General features: G+C 37.5%; 1 protein-coding gene across 10 annotated transcripts in view; it reads right to left on the bottom strand.

Moving 5' to 3' along the window:
* The window catches only part of OSBPL6 (oxysterol binding protein like 6), a 192927-nt gene that overhangs the window by 15359 nt on the left and 157311 nt on the right, over positions 1–20257 (bottom strand). For all 10 annotated transcript variants that reach the window (XM_037523617.2, XM_037523618.2, XM_054699881.1 and 7 more), the window contains 7 exons: positions 18043–18176; positions 10020–10127; positions 8197–8334; positions 3651–3738; positions 2871–3124; positions 2060–2197; positions 1674–1737 (listed from right to left, as the gene is read on the bottom strand). In XM_037523617.2, coding sequence (XP_037379514.1) covers positions 1674–1737; positions 2060–2197; positions 2871–3124; positions 3651–3738; positions 8197–8334; positions 10020–10127; positions 18043–18176 — 924 coding nt within the window. The remainder of the gene's footprint in view (positions 1–1673; positions 1738–2059; positions 2198–2870; positions 3125–3650; positions 3739–8196; positions 8335–10019; positions 10128–18042; positions 18177–20257) is intronic.

Genomic DNA, 20257 nt, shown 5'->3' with positions numbered 1-20257 from the left:
GCCCCCAAGGACACACAGACAACCGCTGTGAGAACACAAAGGAGTTTATTACAGGCTCGAGACCGGGCCCTCGACACGCACCAATGTAATGGCGGAGGTCGGGAGCCCTGAACAAAGGGAACAGGGATCTTATATAGGCGTACAAGTAGATTTCTAAAAATTAAAGCATGTTGGCAATCATTCATTAGTTACATAGGCACATCATTCATTGATTACACAGGTGCATTCATTAACAACGGTGGGTACACAGTTATTTTATGGCTAGTTTGACCCCATTAGTGGCCTGCATTGCTCGGTTCTATTTTATGGCCAGTTAGACCCATTACTCGGCTCCGCTGTGGCTGGTCATCTGAGATAAGACCAGAGTGGAGTGAGGGTCATAAACCCTCTTTGGAATGCAGGCTATTTAGTCTTGAGTAAGCAAAACTTGAAATACTAAGATGGTGGTTATACACAAGATGGAGGAATAGTTGCTAAGTCTCACAAAAATGGGAAAAGCCTGAAGTAATATGTCTGTGTATAGTTCATTTTCACATACAAATATACTCTACTGTGCTTTAATGTCTAGATAAATGTTCTAAATTTTAGCTAGATGGTGGAAGATATATATATATATATATATATATACACAAAAAAAATGAGGTATATAGGATAATCAGTATATGGCAATCCCATCATTTATATACACATATTTATTCAAAGAATTATAGCATTTAGAAGACCATTAAAAAAAATCTCTAAAGCAGACAAAATTTATGAGAAGGGGTGATTAACTTAATGAACATGTTCTTATACAGTTGTTAAGATAAGGCCCAGCACCTCAACTCACATGATGGGCTTCATCTTATACTTGTGGAAACTCAGATTTACCTGTGTTTTTGTAATAATTGCCAGGATCACATTTGGATGAATTAAGGGAGTTTAGTCCTATCTCCACAAAATTTCTGATTCTGTGTCATAACCAAGAAATGATTCATTTTCTTATTTTGTAAAATTGCAGTTACAATGCTCTATTGTGTGTATTTCTAGGTTGAGAACAGTCACTATGTGAGCAATGAAACACCTTCCAAATGAAATAGAAGAACTATTTCTACTTAATGGTCCACTTTACAGATGTATTTTTTTTTTCTTTCTAGAGAGGTACAGGACCTTTTTATTTTAGACAAGTTTGTAATACTGTGGCTGAACAATAGACACTGATGAAGTGGAGACTCAGATTTAATTCTCTGAGCTTCAATGAGTTAAAGACCAAATCACCACAAGGAAACTAACCATAAGTGGTATGCCATAAAAGGGCCTTCCGGATCAAGAGCTCATTGCTCACCTTTAAGAAGCAAGAAGGTTACAGCTACAATCTCCATTTACAGATGCAAACAATGAAGCACAAACAGGTTAAGTGCTAACCTACTTTTGCTGCCCTGAAGGCTTTGCATCTCATCTCCTAGATGGCATGGCTTGATATTTATTTCTTATTGTATTTAAAAAGCATGTATGGCTTTACCATACATATTTAAACCGGGAGATATAATTTCTCACACTGAACTCCATGCCAATTACCAATATCATCTGACTTCTAAAGGTATAATGTGAACTGAAGACAATGTACCTTTGGAAACTAAAAACTTTTTCGTAGGTCCATAGATGGAGTTTTGAGTTATAACTGAAATACAAACCTTGCCAGAACACAAAATTCTTGGATTCACAGTGACAGGCAGAAATGGGTGGATGATGGCTAACCTGGTAGTTAAAACATAAAAAGGAGGCAATGACATCAGTGTTAAAACTTCTACATGAATGATAATTATTTTACACTACACGTTGGGTGTCCTCAAAAAACTACTCAACTCACTCATGTCTATTAGTGAATTATTCTTAAAACAAGTTACTGGAGCTTTAATTTTTAAGATTTCAAACATAGAAGGCCATTATATAAATAAGCTTAGTGAGTTTCCTGTAACTGGTATTCTAACTTACCCCAAGATGTTTATCAAGAAACTATTTTCATCACCAAACTGCTTTTCTACTACATAGAAACTTCAATGAGTGCAGTGGTACTTACCTGTTCAGAGAAAAATCGAAATCCCTTGTCCTCTCTAATGCATTCATAAGTCTCCCCAAGGACAGGGTTGAATGGCTTACTTCCTGCTCTGAAATAGGTAGAGCAATATCCTGAAACTGCAAATGCAGCAATAAGAACCTGTTAAAACATTTAAGAAAGGAAAATAATATAGGAGAGACTACTTCCAGGTCTGTTTGCCCCTTATTCCTCTCGATTTCACACACCCCCAACAAGGGGGTGTGAATTGATGACATCTGCATTGTCTGTTATTCACACAGACTCTTCATAAACCCACAGAAAAAAAAATAAGGGAAAATGAGGTTAAACTCTGGGTGGGAACCAGCATGCAACTGAGACCTAGTATCTCCATTCAACTTCCTTAGTATCACTGGGTTAAAAGGTTCTGAAACCCCACTTAAAGATTATGCCATTTGCAAAACTTAGCACCATGTGCAAGAGAGTTGTGGCTGCCGGTGCTTTTCAGGGGTTGAGTGTCCCACAGTCACATGGAAAAGAGGACAGGGCTATGCACAAACACAGAGGGTTACTTAAGGAATGTCTAACTCCATAAGATATCACCTGGATACCTTTCCTTCCTAACTTCAGAAACCAGGGTAAGCCACCAAGTTTGTATTTTTTAATAGAGGTATCTGGACCTTTTTGGCCCTTCCTGATTTACGCAGAAGGACTGATTCTTCTCACCTACGCAGTGAGAATGCTATGCACAAACCAATATGCTATCATAATGAATCCTGGCTTAGCCCACGCCCAGGGCTGACAAATCCAAGGGCACTACTCTGTCCTTTATTACCATGCGTTCGTAGGGATCATCAGTTTCTGAAGCCTTGTCCAGGAGCTCACTGTATTCAATTTCCTCACAGAGATGTTGCAGAGTGTTGAGTGGCTCGTTCAGCTCCACAGGCATAGAGACTTTAGATAGGTCTTTACCAATGTTGTTCCTCAAGATATTCCACAAGTTAATATTACTGGTATCAGGACAGGGGGCTGGTAGGCATGTTCGACGTCCATTTCGGAAGGCCCCTCCTGTCAGTTCCCCATTCAAGACTGAAAGAGGGAGAAAAACGAGAATCACCATGAAAGAGACCTTGGCTTTTCTTATTTCATAAAACCTGGAAGTGAAATAACTTCTCATTTCAAATAATCTGATTGTGATACATTTCTTAGGTCTTCATTCTACTCTCAGGGGTGAACAGAATTATTTTCATACAAGATTGCTAACAAATGAACAAAACAAGCATATATAGTTTTTTTTTAAACATAAGCTATAACTATACTCAAATATTACTCAAAAGATAAGTCAAATAAAAATATGTACATATATTTAATAAGAAGGACTTGAATTTTCATTAGAATAGTAAGTACAATCTTTTCACTCAATCATCTAACTAATAGAGTTTTCAATCACTTACCTCAACAGATTATGCAAATAAAAATTTACTGAACAATCAGCTGCAAAAGAACAATCAGTGGAGAGGGCTGGGGGTGGGGGGCAGGTGGCTGTTCAGTGATTACAAGACAAGATTTAGTTTCATAATTTGGCATGTACAGAGAACAACCTGGAAACACATACTTTGCCGAGAAATGTTGTCTGCAACACTGGTGTTGTCTTCAGAAATATTATCACTCACGTCGCTGATGTAAGACTCATCATCTGACGCCTAAAGAAGAGAAGAACATACAAAGGATCAGAACTATTGCTTGGTTGTCAGAGGGGAAGAAAAACAAATGGTTAAAAACAACAAGATGTTGCCAAACGAGAAGCAGTGCTCACAGGGGGAAATGTGTTTGACATACGTGCTACGAACTCTTGAGGGCCTTCTGCAAACCAGAACACAGACGGCTAGAAAGCAGCCCGTCTTTCAGCAGCTCCAAGTCATAGTTGGAGAGGGAGGTTGGGGGAGGCCAATATATAACCAGAAATAATTCAGTGTGATGCAGTAGGAATGTACATTAAGGGTGCCCAGAGTAAATAATATTTGAACTGGGTGTTGGAGAAAGTAAGAGTTGCCCAGTCACCAGAGGGGAAGGAAAACAGGAAGGAAAGTGTGCACTAGCAAGGGCCACTCAAGAACCATTTCTTCTAGGAATGATAAGAATGTGAAGGGACTTAATCTTCTTTTGCTTATGCAATGAGAACATGATGCACAAACCAAATGTGCCACCATAACACAAAGGTAAGTCCCTTGACTGCAGTAGGACTTACCTGTGCAGTAAGTGTGACAAAGGTGGCACACAAAGAGAGGGTCTGACTGAAAAGCTTTTCACATCAACATAAAGGTTTCACATATAATCCTATGAATTTTATATGCAAGGGATCAGGTTGAGTTTTTAGGAAGATACTTGGCAGCTTCCCCAGGAAAGTGAGATAATCAGATATTAATTAAATCTGGATAAGAAATACCCTGACAGCTTTGATTAAGATGGCCATGTGAGGATATGGAGGTAAAGCGCCATGTAAGAGCCTTGTCTGATGTATAATAAATAGAATCTGGCACCTTATCTGGAGATGGGGGGAGGAAGACTCAGGAGCAAGGAGAAATCAAAGATTAAGTGTGAAAAAAAATGTGAAACCAAAATTGGCGTGAAAATAAAATTCAGGGGCAAGACTTGTACTAAGAGGAGTTAGAAATGGAGCAGATGAGAAAACAAAGGAGTATGGTAGAGCCATTCAGAGGAATGGGGAAAAACCAATGTCTCCCCTGCAGGCAAGAAAGTTGTGGACATCTATCCACTTTCTTTAAAAGGGAAAATAGCATTCTATATATTTTTCTGAACATGAAATAAAGTATTCCTGTTGTAAAAAGTTAGAAATGATCTGCTGGCAGGTGATATGAAAATCACCCTTAATCCCATCACTTAAAGGAAACCACTTTTGGCCTCCCCGGTGGCGCAGCGGTTGAGCGCTGGGTTGCGAAGCTGCCCGCGGCCTCTGCGGCGCTGGTTCGATCCCCGGCTGCTCCCCGGCCACCGGAGGAAGATCCCACATGGTGCGCAGACCTCTCCTGCCACCCGCTGCTCCCCTCAGCAGTGTACTTCAGCCCCTCTGCCTGCTCTGCTCCCCGCTCTGGCTCTGGTGAATTCTCTCACCCTCCCGCGCTTCTGACTGTACCCAGTGCATGTATAAACAAAACAAACAAATATAATAAATAAATAAATAAAACATGCCTCTATAAAAAAAAAAAAAAAAAGATCATTTAAAAAAAAAAAAAAAAAAAAAAAAAAGGAAACCACTTTTAACAATCAGTTATTTGGTGATTCCCCTCAATTTCAAAACACATATACAAACATAATGACAATCCATCTTTACATACTAAAAATAGATCAATTGACATGTTTTATAGAGTTCTGAGTACATTTCCACTTTAACAATCTTTATTTGCAATGGCAATGTGTTCACTATACAGTTATGACACAAAGACAACAAATGAGAGTTGAGAAGAGTTCTTATATTTTAGGGAGACAGAATGTTTGCATGCATAAAGAATACCAGAAGTCTTCATGAGCAAGTCTGTAATGATGGCAAAAGATGAATAAAGTCATCTTGCAATGGCTATTTTTCCCACTGTAAATGGTTTCCAGTTTCCACTGACAGCAGCAGAGTGAAAAGTTAAACTAGCAGGCTCATGAGAGCCACCTTCCTTAGCTTGGTAGAAAAAAGATGTAATTTTTTCCCCACTCGATTGATAGGATTTCTCTGCACAAAGTTCACACCCAATTATGTCTAACCTGCCTGACAGAAACTCATGTTGCATGCATGTATATTTTCTGAATATTTATTAAGAAAACACTCATTTATCCTATAAAAATATATACAGCCTATTCCAATTTAATTTCTAAGCTTGCTCAAACTAATGTATGATAGAAATGGTGCTATACCCCTGCCCATATAATGGTTTGTGTAGATGTGAAGGAACTCTACAATCTCAGTGCACCTCGAGTGAGATCTATATTAGCAGGTGTGAGCAGTAGCTGAGGCTGGGATCTGAGAGTATTCAGGTGACAGAAGCCACACAAGGGAAGTGCCCTTGGCATTCAGTGTAAACACTTGGGGACAAAAACACTTAGATAAACATGGGTATGTTTGTGTGTTGTTGTTTTTCCACATGAGCGTGTTGTTTTTCCACATGAGTGTTTTGTTTTTCTACGTGAGACAGAGAGAGAGAGAGAGAGAGAGAGAGAGAGAGAGAGAGAGAGAGAGAGAGAGAGTGTGTGTGTGTGTGTGTGTGTGTGTGTGTATAAGAGGTTTGTCAATTAATTCATTTTATGGAGACACACTGAGTTAGAGGTTCAGTGCAGCACCCAGGTAACAATGCTATGTGGACCCTGAGCCAACTCTCATTCTCTTTAGACCTGCTCTCTTTTAGTTTTAGATGCGAGTATTTAAATGCTCACCAGATAATTCCATCGAGTGGTCTGATAAACCCACAATGCCTCAAATTGAATGTACCTTCTCCATGCACCCCTGCCCTCTACTTCCTCATCACCTCTCCACTACAAAATTCACTCTTCTCTTGAGGGTGGCTCCACCATCTTGCTTGGACTCATGCAACAATCTGCTCCATGTTCTCTTCATTCCTCTATTAGCAGAGTCTGGTGCAAGAAGCCTGAGTGTGCCCAAGAACTTAGAAACAGGGAAATTAGATTGCTTTCAGAACACTAAGTTATAGTGCCATCAGTTGATGGATCAACAAATGATAATGAGTTCAGATGATGTAAATTTGACTGTAACCTGATTGAAGAGGATGAATGAGTGGTTGGCAATGGCAACTCAGGAAAGAGAGAGTCAGAAAAGAAAATGCTGTTAGCCTGTCTTCAGCATGGTGGTCCCTGGGGGTACAGACACTGGTCCACAGGTACAAACACCCGCCAAGTGGCAGAATATCAGTTTAATGAAGATGAAAGCATGGAGTTATTACATCCCAGCCCTCCCAGCCTTAAGTTCACTCAACTCACTCCTCCTTCTCCCCATTCTTTGCTCACAAAGCAACCTCCTGACTACAATTAAGCTTCATGCAGATTTGCCTACAGGGAAAGAGACACTAATCAGCAAGCATGATTATTTTGTCCATCTGATAGCATCAATTGTCATTATGAATAATGAAACTGGTACTTGGCTAGTGAGTGGGAGTATCTAAGAATCTTAATGGCTGATTGGGGATCTGAGAGGCAGGTGCATGGGTTGGCGTGGTAACAAATTCAGTACCGGATACAAGAACTCTATTTTACCTTTTCCCCATTATAAAAGTGATCGGCCTTCATTATTTCTTTCCCTTTGCCACTTATTTTTGTTTCTAAAATCACTCATAATTCCAAACATCCAAAACAACAACTACTAATTGTCAGGATGTTTTCTTCCAATCTATTTCCTATACATATGGAAATAACATTAAACAACTATTTCATTTCCTTTTTTGTGAAAGTGCAGTAGAGATCTGCAATCTCAAATGACAAAATTCCTAGTCAAATGTGTGGGAAAGAGTTTTGGCTGTGTTTCTCATGCAAAAAAATAAAAATAAAAGCATACTCAACTAAATTTCAGAAAAGAATTAATTTCTGCAACATGACCCAGAAAGAGATTTCATATTCCCAAGAACATTCCAAGACTTACAAAAATGAAAAATAATCCAGGAGAACTGAAGAACTCTTCATGATAGGGAGGTACCATAATTATCCAGCTAGAGATAGGAGAGATATTATCCTTTTAAACTCAAATTCATGTCTCTGGCAAAGGGGTGTGTGTGTGTGTGTGTGTGTGTGTGCACGCACATGCATGTGAGAGGATGATTGTTGATATTCTAATTTTTCTCATTCATTCTAGTTATTTGCTAGTCTTGCATAAAGAACTGTCAACTACTTCATTAACCTGAAATATGAATCATACAAGCAAGTCAAAATAAATGCTTGATTTTTTCCTTTTGTTCATCTAATTTAATAATAATAACTTGGTGCTCTGAAGTGTTAAGTGCTTAGTAAAAGGGAACTAATATTTGTATGCTTTTGGCTTTGCTACTATTTGAACATCTTACTATGATATTTAAAAATTTCCATTCTCTTACTCTCTTTAACCCAAACTCATGGTTAGAAGCAGATGGGACTGACACATCAAAGAAACTTACCTCATTCTCTGAGGAGCTTGCAGAGAGGAGTACTTCTTGGGCATCAAAGAACTCAGAGACAGACTCTGACATGGACAGGCGACTCTCATTGGCTACTTGCTGTGAGAGGGGGAGACTGACATGGATTTGCTCACCAGTCTACAGTAAAAGAAGAGCAGAAGGAGTAATCATTTTTTCCCTTAAAATAGCTATCTGTTCTAATCAGATCATCATGTCCTAGCCAGATTTCCTGTGAAACACACACCATATGTTAAGAGTATTGACCACAAATAATGTTCACTTGCATCTCAGTAATCACCTCTGATGAAGCTTCTTTCCTCTCTCTGTCTACAGAATGCACAAGGCATAGTTCAAAGATGTTGGTTCTGTGAGTTGATTTTAAATCTATGCCCAATTGATAGTAAATGGAATGTAACATATTGAGTCTCTCTCAATACAGTGAATTGGCTGTAGAGAGAAGTCCATCCTCATATACGTAGGTGTGTCATTATTAGTTATATTCTAACCAGCACACTAGACCTCAAGAAAAACTTGTGGAAACCACTAGAGAATTGGTAAGAAGACAGTCTACAAGACTAATTTTTGAGACAATATATAAAAGTCATTTTCCAATTTGATCATGAGTTTTAACCAATGAAACATATGACTAGAATATTGAAACTTATTTCAAACTATATTTTATTCAGTAAGCAATAAATACTGTTTTTAATGAGGCTGTTTGAGTTTCAATTAGAAAAATATGGAAGAAAACTATAATGTGAGGAAAAATATATTTCAGTACACATTTCAGGCTGAAAAGAAGACTCAAACTGAGACGTTAAAATTTCTGAGTGACAAAATTTTAGAAGTACTTCTAGATTCTGGGCAGCTGAATAAGGATGAGTGTTACCAGAGATCCTGGGACCCACAGAGATGAGGGGACATAGGATGGGAAATAAGTCATAGAGAAGCTGTCTTGGATGATATTTTCTAATGGTAGAACACTGGCACCTGTAGGATTTTAGCACAATATGTTTTTGGCACAAATATGACCTTAGTATCTCTTTGTTACATGTATCACTTTTTATAAAGCTACAATATGTTGAAAAGTATAAATTATTAAAGTTATAAACATTTTTATAAAGGATTATAAACAGAATTAATACTCTGAAGTCAAGCCCAAATATTGAATGTCTTCCTGTGCTATTACTACATTTTAGTAGTACTAAATTTAGCAGATCTTTTAATCTGAAAAATGTGACAATAGCAGCACCTACAAGTTTTGCTGGGAGAGTCAAATGAGATAATACACATCAAATGGTAAGTACAGTGCCTAGCACATAGTAAGTGCCCATTTGACACACGTTAGCTATTAATTATCATCATCATCATCAATAGTAGCTATAGCAGCACCATTAGTATTAGCTTAACAAGATCAGATGATGTCTCTCATTAGGGCTTTCAAAACTTCAAGAAAATTTTTATCTAGCACCTTCTTAGCTAGCATTCCATGGATTTTTTGATGATAATGAACATATCAAATGAAGACTGGGAAAACACAGAAAATTCACAAGCTGGAGTATACATAAACAAAATATTCTGACATGAGGCGAACACAGGAATAAATAAAAAAGAGATACTGATGACCAAGAATAAATGATATCCACTTCATCTATATCCCTTACTCCAAAGTGTCAGCACTTTGTGCTGGGAAGCTGTCAGCAACACAAATATTTATTCAGGAGTCTTGTTAACATTGAAAGAACTGGGTAAAAATAAAAACAGGCAATAGGTTTTGACACTTTTAACATAAATATTCTACATCTATTAAAAATGAGTCTTACCTCATCAGGACTAGGAATAATATTGACACTGACAACCTGATCACAAATAATAGATTCTGAATGTATTCTGTTCAACCGACTCCTCAGTTCAGCATTCTGGTTGAGAGCCTTAAAATAACAAAAACCACACATGTAATTTTGAATTAATAAGCAAGTTTAAAACAGAACAAGCACACGGGAACAGCTTAGACAACAAAGTCTAGGATGTTCTCATTTGTAAATTTTTGGTGGCATCATAAGCCAGATCCTACTGGCAAGAAGGAAATAAATGGCTCAGAATTAAGGTATCCATTTTTTGCAATCAAGACTTCGACTTAGTAGGTTAATGCGTTAAAAGATCTCATGGATTTCATAAAATTGATTCACGGAGTTTCCTTTCCCTCAGAATCAAGTCTATTAGTTCCAAGCCCAGTCTACCACCACATATATATTACATTTTCAAGCTGAGATCAAAACTATTGATTCTGTTCATTTTTTTGTTCTATTGTTGTTTCAAAGTCAGATGGTTATCTTAAAAATCACCTGGATATGAAATGAAGAAAGAACTACCTTGATATTTTATGACTTATATATTTAGTCTAGCAAAAGGAAATAGTTGCATTTTCAATTTTTAGGAGCACATAATTTTCATACATGACAGTGCAGCAGAACTAACTCAAGTGTAGATCAAAAGGTGCCTTTACTGAGCAGCACAGACATCAAGAAGAATGAAAAAGAACGCAAAACGGAAAGTAAGCTAACTCCAAGTTAAGTACATCACACTATTTTCAACACATTCTACATCGGCATCAGTAAAACACCACCTGCTCTAACACCATTTAGTAAATGCGGCAAGAAGAGAGCAGCGTTACCTAAGCCTGGTGTCCCTACAGGGGCCCTGGAGACAAAGGTGTGTGCATCACAATGATGCAAGGGAACATGTTCATGTGTAACAGATAGAGCTAACCGGATTATGTATTGAGCAACGCAGTCCTCCAGTCACGCAACACTGTCCTCTCCCCACGCTGCTCCTTCTTCCCTGCAACCCAGTTTTTGCTTTCTGAGGAGAAAACTGTTCACTCACAGCTTTTGACTTTTGTTTAAAGTTTTTCTAGCTTGTAAAATATGTGTAAAACGTAACACACTTGCTTGGGTGAGCTAAGCAGTATCAATGGATTAAAGCAGTTATCGATGGACTGTAGTATGTAGATACTACAGTCATTACATCTGCAGCTGGGAAGAAGGACATAGGTATCTGGCTTGCTGAGAAAACAGGGCTGTTAGAAAAAGAGGCAATTAAAAGCACATGTGCTTCAAAGCAAGAATCTTCATATCTTTACATTCTAGAAAAGCACTCAGGATCATTTTTTTGGAGCAAAATCTCAAACATCTGGAATTTGAAAAAAACATTGTATTACTTCCATCCCTTGTGACTATTCTACAGTAGTTTGTTCTTTCTTTACTTCTTTGCTTCCAACTTTTCTGCAAATTACTGAAGTGTTTGGAACCAGAGCTATTTTGTTGTCTTGGAAGTGAGAAGCCCCATGGCAGGTGGCTTGATGGTTTTAATCACAGAATCACAGTCTCAGCCTGATAGTTCAGACTGTATGTCGTCACAAACACACCTCAACTGATGGCTCCTTCCAAGGGAATGCACCTTCTGTTGCCACCAGAACAGAGTTAACAGAAAACCTGCACTAAATTCAAGGGCAAGGATAAACTGGTATTCCTCAGGGTAAGAGTTTTAAAGACAAGTTTACCATTTATGAGGAAAGGAATGCTATTTTTTTTCCCCCTGGATATTCTTAGATGAGAATTAAAGCTCTCCATTCTCTGGTCATTAAATGTGATCTTGCCTACAGGTGTGTGTGAAGGTGCAGAAGATAACCTCTAGCCATTGATACACACAGGGAGCGAGGTAAATGTTTAAAAGGAAATATTTTATTAATAATATATATGCAGTGGTAGAAAAAAGTTGCTGTTATAGAACACAAAAAGCTTAGAAATACTGTTCTACCTCTGGCAATCCCAATGCTAGAAAGTGTGGGCAGACAGCTGAGCATGCAACAGCCCATTTATGCATAGCTCATGGGCAGCTCCTCCTTTTGCCTTGGTCACACAACTGTTTTTGAAATTGGCCACAACCAATCGCCCTGATTTTCATGGGATAGCTCTCTGGTAGTGCACGGCCACGCTCATGACTTCCCTTCCTAAAGCTCAACTGTTTTCTCTGTAATAATATCACAAGAAACTTGAAGAATATTGGCATTTTCAGTGAAATGATTCTTTTAGTGATAATTAACATAGAAGAACCCAGATGATGATAGAAACAACGTAAAGAATGCACCCAGGGAGCGGGAACAAGGAAAAAGGAGGCAGATCACCAGCCACTTGAACCAGCCAACAAGCAAGAATACAGCAGCTGTGGAGAATGTCAGTAATAATATCACTCTTTATGACACACATGAGCAGAGGCCTGATAGGGAGGAAGCACCCTGAAGCTCAGGAACAGGACTAGACTCTTCATGAGGCAGGCTCTATGCTTATTTTCACTACTTGCTTTTGTTAGTGAGTTCAGACTGCACTAAAGCTCTCTACAGTGTTATGTCTGTGTCCCCAATGCCTCTCTCGCATCCTCAGACACATTCAAGTCTAGTATATCCAAGAAACAAGTAAGTCCTTCTGAATCCATACAGAAGCTATCATCTTGAAGTTTTAAGCCAGAATCAATTGCCCAAATCCCCATCTCCTTATCTATAATTAAATTTGTTTGCCATGGTAGACAGTGGGTGAGGTTCACCTGAGGCTGGGCAAGATGGTAGCATATCCACTTACTGAATGAAACTGAGGGTTCTGGGAAGGAAACATGGAAGGAAGCCTGACTGCCAAAAAGGGACATGAAATGTGTGGCAAAATGGAATTATAGAGACTCAAACTCTCTGGATAAAAGCAAACCCGGTTCAGGGCCTCCCCTGGTGGCACAGTGGTTGAGCGCTGGGCTGTGAGGCTGCCTCTGGCAAGGGTCCCACAAAAAAAAAAAAAAAAAAGCAAACCCGGTTCAAAAGAACTAAGAAAATTAGCATGAAAATGTCAAAGCTAGAAGGTATCAAATAAATAGAATTATAGCACATTTGGAAAATGCAAAAAATATTTTAAAAAATTTGTACCTTACTGCCAATCAACCAAATACTGGTAGTTTGGTGTATTTCTCTCAACCTTTTTTTCTTATTTATTTTCCACATTATTTAGCAGCAGCATAATTTACATCCTGTGTCTGCCATTTATTCTTTGCACATAAAGATTTATTTTATCTGGTAAACCTTTCTCAAGTTTGATTTTAATGGTTGCAGAATAAATTATTTTCTATTAATGGGCAGCTTAAGCTATTACTGATTTTGACTAGAATAAATAATGATGTCATGAATGTTTATGTTACATAACGTTTCCTTTATTCAACAATACTTTCTTTGACATATCACCCACAGATCAAAGGATCAAACCTTTTTCAAGCTTTTAGTAAACACTGCCAAATTATGTCCAAAATGACATCAATTTAAACTTACTGGATATCTAAAAAATGATGTAAGGCGTCTTGGAAAAATATTTTCATACAGAACATATTTAGCCAGCTTTCAGGAAACTGGAATTGAGGAACAAACAAATACACTTGGAGCTTTTGTCCCAACACAATACTGATTTTGGTATGTAAATTGTCATGGGCACAAAGAATGGTATATACTATGACTGGAATTTTCATTATGCTGCTATGTGCCGTAAAACTAATTTTTTGCCTACATTCCCACACACACCACATTTCACTGATTCTAAGATGCATATTTTCTCCCACGTATAATACCTCTGAAGCATGACGTCAGTTTAATTGACAGCAATTCTTTTTCCTTCTTAGTAATACACAAAACAATCCTATATCTAACAATCAATGGCATATTGATTCAATGAAACACAGTGGGAGTACAAGGGTCATATTCTGCGACTCACATTTAGATAGATCTAATACCTACTGCATTTAGCCAAAGCTGTGCACAAATTTGGGGATCAAACTAGTAACAGTGAGAAAGTGAAATGTATTAAAGGCTCAAGTTGAATCTTTTATTATTCTAGTGCTCTGAAATGCTGAGGTTATCTTAGTCATTATATACTATTTAAATTCAGTATATGGGTACATTTACTGAGACATGAAGTTATAATTTTTGTGAAATAAAGTAATTTATAAGGAATCAGATGACACTGAAAATCCCTTCCTATAGGTTTGAATCTATCATCTATGCTGTCTCTGAAATATGAGAGTTAATTTTAGAGTTTCATGAGGTAAAAGTAGCAGAATTATATATGTTTTTGTGTACATATAGGTCAGGGAACAAATATTACTTTAAAAGTGAGATTCATTAGATTGCCCAGCCTTATAAATTGCTACATGCCCAAGACAGTAATATGTAATGAAGAATGCTAATTTCATATATTTTAAATGCTGTGTGCCTTCAAAGGGATGATGGAACTTGCCAAGTTGATATATTTAAAGGCTTTATTGAAAAGTGACATTTTAATCACTATATATATATATCAAAAAGAACTAAATATGCCCTAAAACATTAGACTACTAAGTAACATTAAAGTTATTTAAACTCTGTCTCTCCCTCTCTCTTTCCCTCTCCTGGAGGGGCAACATGGTTTGGTAACTGGTCATAAGAAAAATATCTGGAAGTTTAACTGATGACACTTGAATATGGATCAAAAATATATCTTCAGATTACCTAAAATTAGACTATGATGTGAAGTTCTACTAATATAATGACATATTGAGAACATCTGTCTTAATGTACTTAAGTTATTTAGTGTTTTGTTCAATCCTAATTGCTATATTGGAAGAGAGACAGTGAAAACAGAACTGGCCAAACAGATGGTTCCCCATCAGCTAATTATCTACCATTATCAGTGTCTCCTTATCTGCTGGTTCCTTCCTCTCATAATGTACACATGCTGAGGTGATAGTCAAATTCCAAGGCTGACTCTCAATACATACACTATTTGCTGCTAAGGTCAGATACTGTCTATCTCTTCCTTCTTGAGAATACGAAAATGCTTCACACTGGGTCTCAATAGTCACACTATCTAAGTTCTTTAGATATTTTCCTGTGTCTCCTATTTTTTAGCCTTTCTTAATCAAATCAATCACTTATTTAATTAAATATTAATGTTCTTAGGAGAGTGCCAGCAGCACTGACCCTCTTTCATTCTGACTAAAAACACAATTTATCAACATCTATAATTTCTCTGACATAGTGGCATATTCACACCTTTCTCTCTAGCCCAGTTCTCTCTCCTGAGCCCCAAAACTGATTATATATCTAATTGCATGTTGGATGTCCCACTGACAACTCAACTTCCACAGAAACCACTCATCATCATTTACCTACCCCTGACACATGGGTTCTCATAATTCTATCTTGGGGAAATAGATTTACCTATTATTTACCTGGTTGTCCAATTAAACAGCCTGTAATTAGTCTTGACTCTCTTTCTGTGGCCCTCTTTAATATTTAGCTGACCTCCAGGTCATGCTGACCCTCCTCCTTCAGTGTCTTCGAAACCCTCTTGGCACTTCCTTATTTTGATTATCTTAAGAATCTACCAACTAGTTTATCTTAATTCCATCCATCCTCCATACTGTACCAGAGTAATATTTCTAATATATAGAAATATGTATAATATTTACAATCTGACATTACCACTCAATAGTTTAAAATTCTGTAAGGTCTGCCCATCACTGATAAGATAAATCTAAACTCTTAGTCCTGAAGAGCTGCCTCCTACCCACTTAGCCAGCTTCTCCTAGATTAGTTCTTCCTTGTTTGCTCTGTGCTTCAGACTCTAACTACCTACAATTCTTCAGATACCCCTCTAGCTGTCTAACCACGGATAGTGATTCCTATACAAGGAGTATATTGTCAGTAAACAGAAATGCCTAAGCCAAGGCTGTAGTGGTTTCTGAGAAAGTCAAGCCACAGTGATGAGGGGAATAGATAGCCAGCAAGGGTGTGACTGTCCCAACAAGGCTATGGACAGGAGCAGGAATGTAAATATTGGGAAAATGCTGTGATAACACAAAATTGGGAACAATGGATTTTCCATTGGATGAGATATAACTATCTGCATACTCCCAAACTATTTTTACATATTTTGAGAATAAAATCAAGCATTTTAATTAAAAGAAAAAGTCAATTAAAAAAAAACCTCTTGAACAATGCAACAAAAATCTGTTGAGGTTCTAAGTCTGGAAGCAAATAAATATGTCGTGATAAGAGAAGGAAATATTTAACCAAAAGGATGCAAAGTTAACATAATTTTGCTTATCTTACTTTTATTTTGCTTATGTTAGCATCAGGTTCTTTCTCATGAGCTGCTGCTGTCTACTAAGGCTCAATTCCTCCAGAAGCCTGATCTGTTTTCACTCACAGCTCAGGGACTTCCCATTCCTCTGCACAACCACAGGCCTGGAAACCTGCGCCGCTCATGTGCAGCTCTGAATGGCCTACAGCATGGTCCATTTCACTGCTCATCTCACTAATGAGATAATGAGCTTCCTGGGAACATAGCCAGGGCTACTTTATCTAGGTATCCCAGAGCTTGTACTGTACCAAGTGCCTTGTCTTTTATTGAATGAAATACAACGAATAAACAAAATTTCTCTTACCATCATTGTTAATCTCACCTATCTCCCCAACTTAGATCTCTATTTATCATTCTCTGTCTTACCAAGAGGCAAATAGAAGCAAGCAAGCAAGCGAGAAATGAGTTTTATTTTCCCTAAGTTCAAGCTTGTTTTAGACCTCTAAGCTGCCATCATTAAATACAGTTGAAGGAAAGATAATATTTAGGGGGTTAATGGTGTATTTTGCACATTTACAAGATGACCTTTGCATGTTCATCTAACCATTATTTTGCTCTTTGATTCATGGCACTTTCAGAGCAATGGTTCAGAAGATTAACACGGACTGAGTGTTCAACAGATACATGACGGGAGAAGAGTCTGGGGCAAACCACTGAAGTGTGTGGTGAACAAAGGCCTCCGCAGGCTGGCACAAGTGCCACTACAAATGCTCGAGCTTCTGAGTCCCTTAGTTTGGCGCTGGAAGCAGCATATGCACCTCGACTGACAGTGTTCTGTGGTGAACACAGAAGGGGTGGCCAGGTGACAGCACTCTATGACAGGAAACTTAACATTGAAAATAAGCTAACAGTCCAGGAACATAAAACATGGTGAGGCACTTCAAGTCAAATTCTTAGGGTCAGGGGTAACTATTCAAGCGGGAGCTGACCCACAGGAAAAACCACTTACCCAGGATTTGTTTGCTCCTTCACTCTGATCCAAGGCACCAGGAAGTGAATAATATTTTATGTAAACACTGAGTTCTCACACAAAATCACATAACAACATTGAATTCTCAAAGGAATTTTTAAAAGTGCATTTATAGATTAAATGAAGAAAATATTTCAGAGGAAGTCCTCAGTGTAAAGATGCAAAGCACAGTTTTAAATATTTTATCAGAAATTTCAATTTTGATATATATAGGGATTTGATTAGTAATAGAAAGATCACTATAATATCTATTGATTAATATATAATAAATACATATTGAATACTATATTATAACATAATATATAGAGAGATAGAAATATAAAGGTCTAGCTTTAAGGAGCATAACGTAGATAGGTAGAGAATCCTAACAGTGTAAATCAGGAAAACAAAGTAGGTAATAGTAATCAGTAAATTTCAACAGATTAAATTTCAACATATTAAAATTGAAATTTATGTTTGCAAGCAAATTTGATTGACTTTCACTTTAACCTTAACATTTTTTGAAAATGTAAAATTGAATAAACTTTTATACTGACACTATATAGTGTTTTGGGAGAATTTCAGATGAATGGGTCATCATCACCTTGATGGTGATGCCCTGCATCCCCAGCTTTTGTTTTACAGGGTTGGGAATGTATCGGGAGAGTAAGGAACACAGTCATTTACCTGAGACAGTGACTGTCGCAACCGTGCCATCTGTGTGCTGTGGCCTTTATTGTGATCCTGCTCAGAAACCATCTGCTTGAGCTTCTCCTTCTCTATAGCTATGCTGTTAAATGCAGACTTCAAAAGAGAATGCACTGGGAGGGGAGAAAAGTGAGAAACAGAGATCAAATGTATCTACCAATAATATATAAAATTATCAACTTCTTAACACTTTAACTCATGCACAGACATTTCTGAAAAGACTGCATTATAGTCTAACTAAAAGTCAGCCTTAAATGGAATCTACCAGAATATCTTTATACAAAACAACTGTGGTAATGAAAATTCATTAGGATAAAAGTTTTAGCATTACATGTCAGACACCCCATCAAAGATTTGGAAGCAGCATGTGAAATATTAGTACCTATTCTAAATATGAAGATTTAGAAATTAATCCAGAATTCCTAGAAGAAAAATAGAAAAAGTTTTAATCTGCTATAATTGATGAGACTATTTGAGAGTTCTGCATACAATAAGTCTCATGCAAATAATTTAGAACTATTCAGTAATTAATTTCCAAAAGTGTACACTCCAAAAGAAGCATTTTCTGAGCCCTGCCAATGTAATAAAAGTTGCTGATCTATAAGTTTTGACTAGTTCTCTTTGAAATAGGAAAATGATTGGCCTTAAGAACAAACAGCACCTGTAGTATTTTCTTAAATAAGGATGTCTTGATGTCACACAAGCTTTCAAAGGGCACAAACTTCCAGTTATAGATGCACAGGTTCTGGGAATCTAATTTATAACATAGTAATTACATACCACTGTATTATATACTCAGAAGTTACCAATAGATCTTAAAATATTCTCAACACACACACACACACACACAGTAATTATATGACATGATGGAGGTGTTAGCTAACACTCTGAGGGTAATCATTTTGTGTGGAATCCCCAGGCCCCCATGTTATTATTGCTATTGTCTTTGTGTCCAGAGTTCCTGCTGGTCAAGCTAAAATGAAGAATCAGGCAGGGGCCTAACACCAGGGCAAAAGTCCTGGTATGAGGAACATATTGGGAAACCAGTATCTGCTGAAAACAGCAGGCAGAGTTTATGGCCAAATTAGCAAAATCAGCTAGAATACCTTACTTGTAAAGATTAACAGAAAGTTAAGTAAGAATAGGAACTAGAGATAGGGTGCTTTGATTAGAGGGAACAATGCAGCACCCCCAAAAAACAGGCCCTGTTCACTGCACCCTAGCTTGCACCAGACAATAACACATCTTCAATAATATCCCCACCCCATGGATGTACATCCTTCCACATACTTGCCCACCTTCTCTGAACCTGATCCTCAATCAGCATGAGACTGCCCTTGTTTAGTGCCTGCATCACTTGAGGTGTGAGCCCCTCTATGTCTCTTACTCTACTTGGACTTTGACTTGTCTTTCCTTCATCCTGTGCTGCTTCCAACACTGCCGCCCCACAACGTGACAATTTTGCAATAGATAAGCCTACCAAAGTGACATATTCCTTAAACTTATGCAGTTCTCTATGTCAACTATATCTCAATAAAGCTAAAAATAAAATAAAAGCAACAATAAAAATAACAATTTCCCCCATTTCTGTATATTTAACAACATATATCAGCAAAATCTGAGGAAGTGTTTAAATTAGATACACAAAGAGGATGAACTTCTAACTCTTTACAATAAGATTTTCTATAATATACAAAGTCTAAATAGGTTTTTCCTTATTTGAGAAAGGTTATTTTTAAAAGAAGTAGAAATTTTTAGCACAAATACAGTGGCCTAAATTAAAAGGGGAAAATGACAGGATCACAAGGGGCTCACAATCTACTGATTTATGTGCTATATTCCAGTCGTCATCAATTTGAACGTAATGACTTGATAACTGCAATACATTAACCCTACTGGCAGCTCTAAAAGCATTTCAAAATCCATAATTCTTTTTAAAGTGTTCACACAAAAGTTACAGAAAAATCCTCTTTTTCTATTATAGAGATTTTGAGTATCCACTGAAAAGAAAATATGTCGTGTCAACAGAAGCTTTAAATTTCTGTTGAAGTTTGGATTTCCTGAAAGCAAACTGGTAACAACCCAACACACAAAGCTTTCCTGGGGCTACTGTCAAATGTATTCATTTCTCTTTAGCAGCTGAGCTATACTTAACTCACAAATTTGTTGTGTCTTTCTACCTGCCCTCTCTGGC

The sequence above is a fragment of the Talpa occidentalis genome, unplaced genomic scaffold, assembly GCF_014898055.3.
Source record: "Talpa occidentalis isolate TD23 unplaced genomic scaffold, MPIMG_talOcc4v2.1 talOcc4.3, whole genome shotgun sequence".
NCBI classification, from domain to species: Eukaryota; Metazoa; Chordata; class Mammalia; order Eulipotyphla; family Talpidae; genus Talpa; species Talpa occidentalis.
The sequence above is the reverse complement of the archived record's forward strand: the minus strand, read 5'-3'. Positions and strand labels throughout refer to the sequence as shown.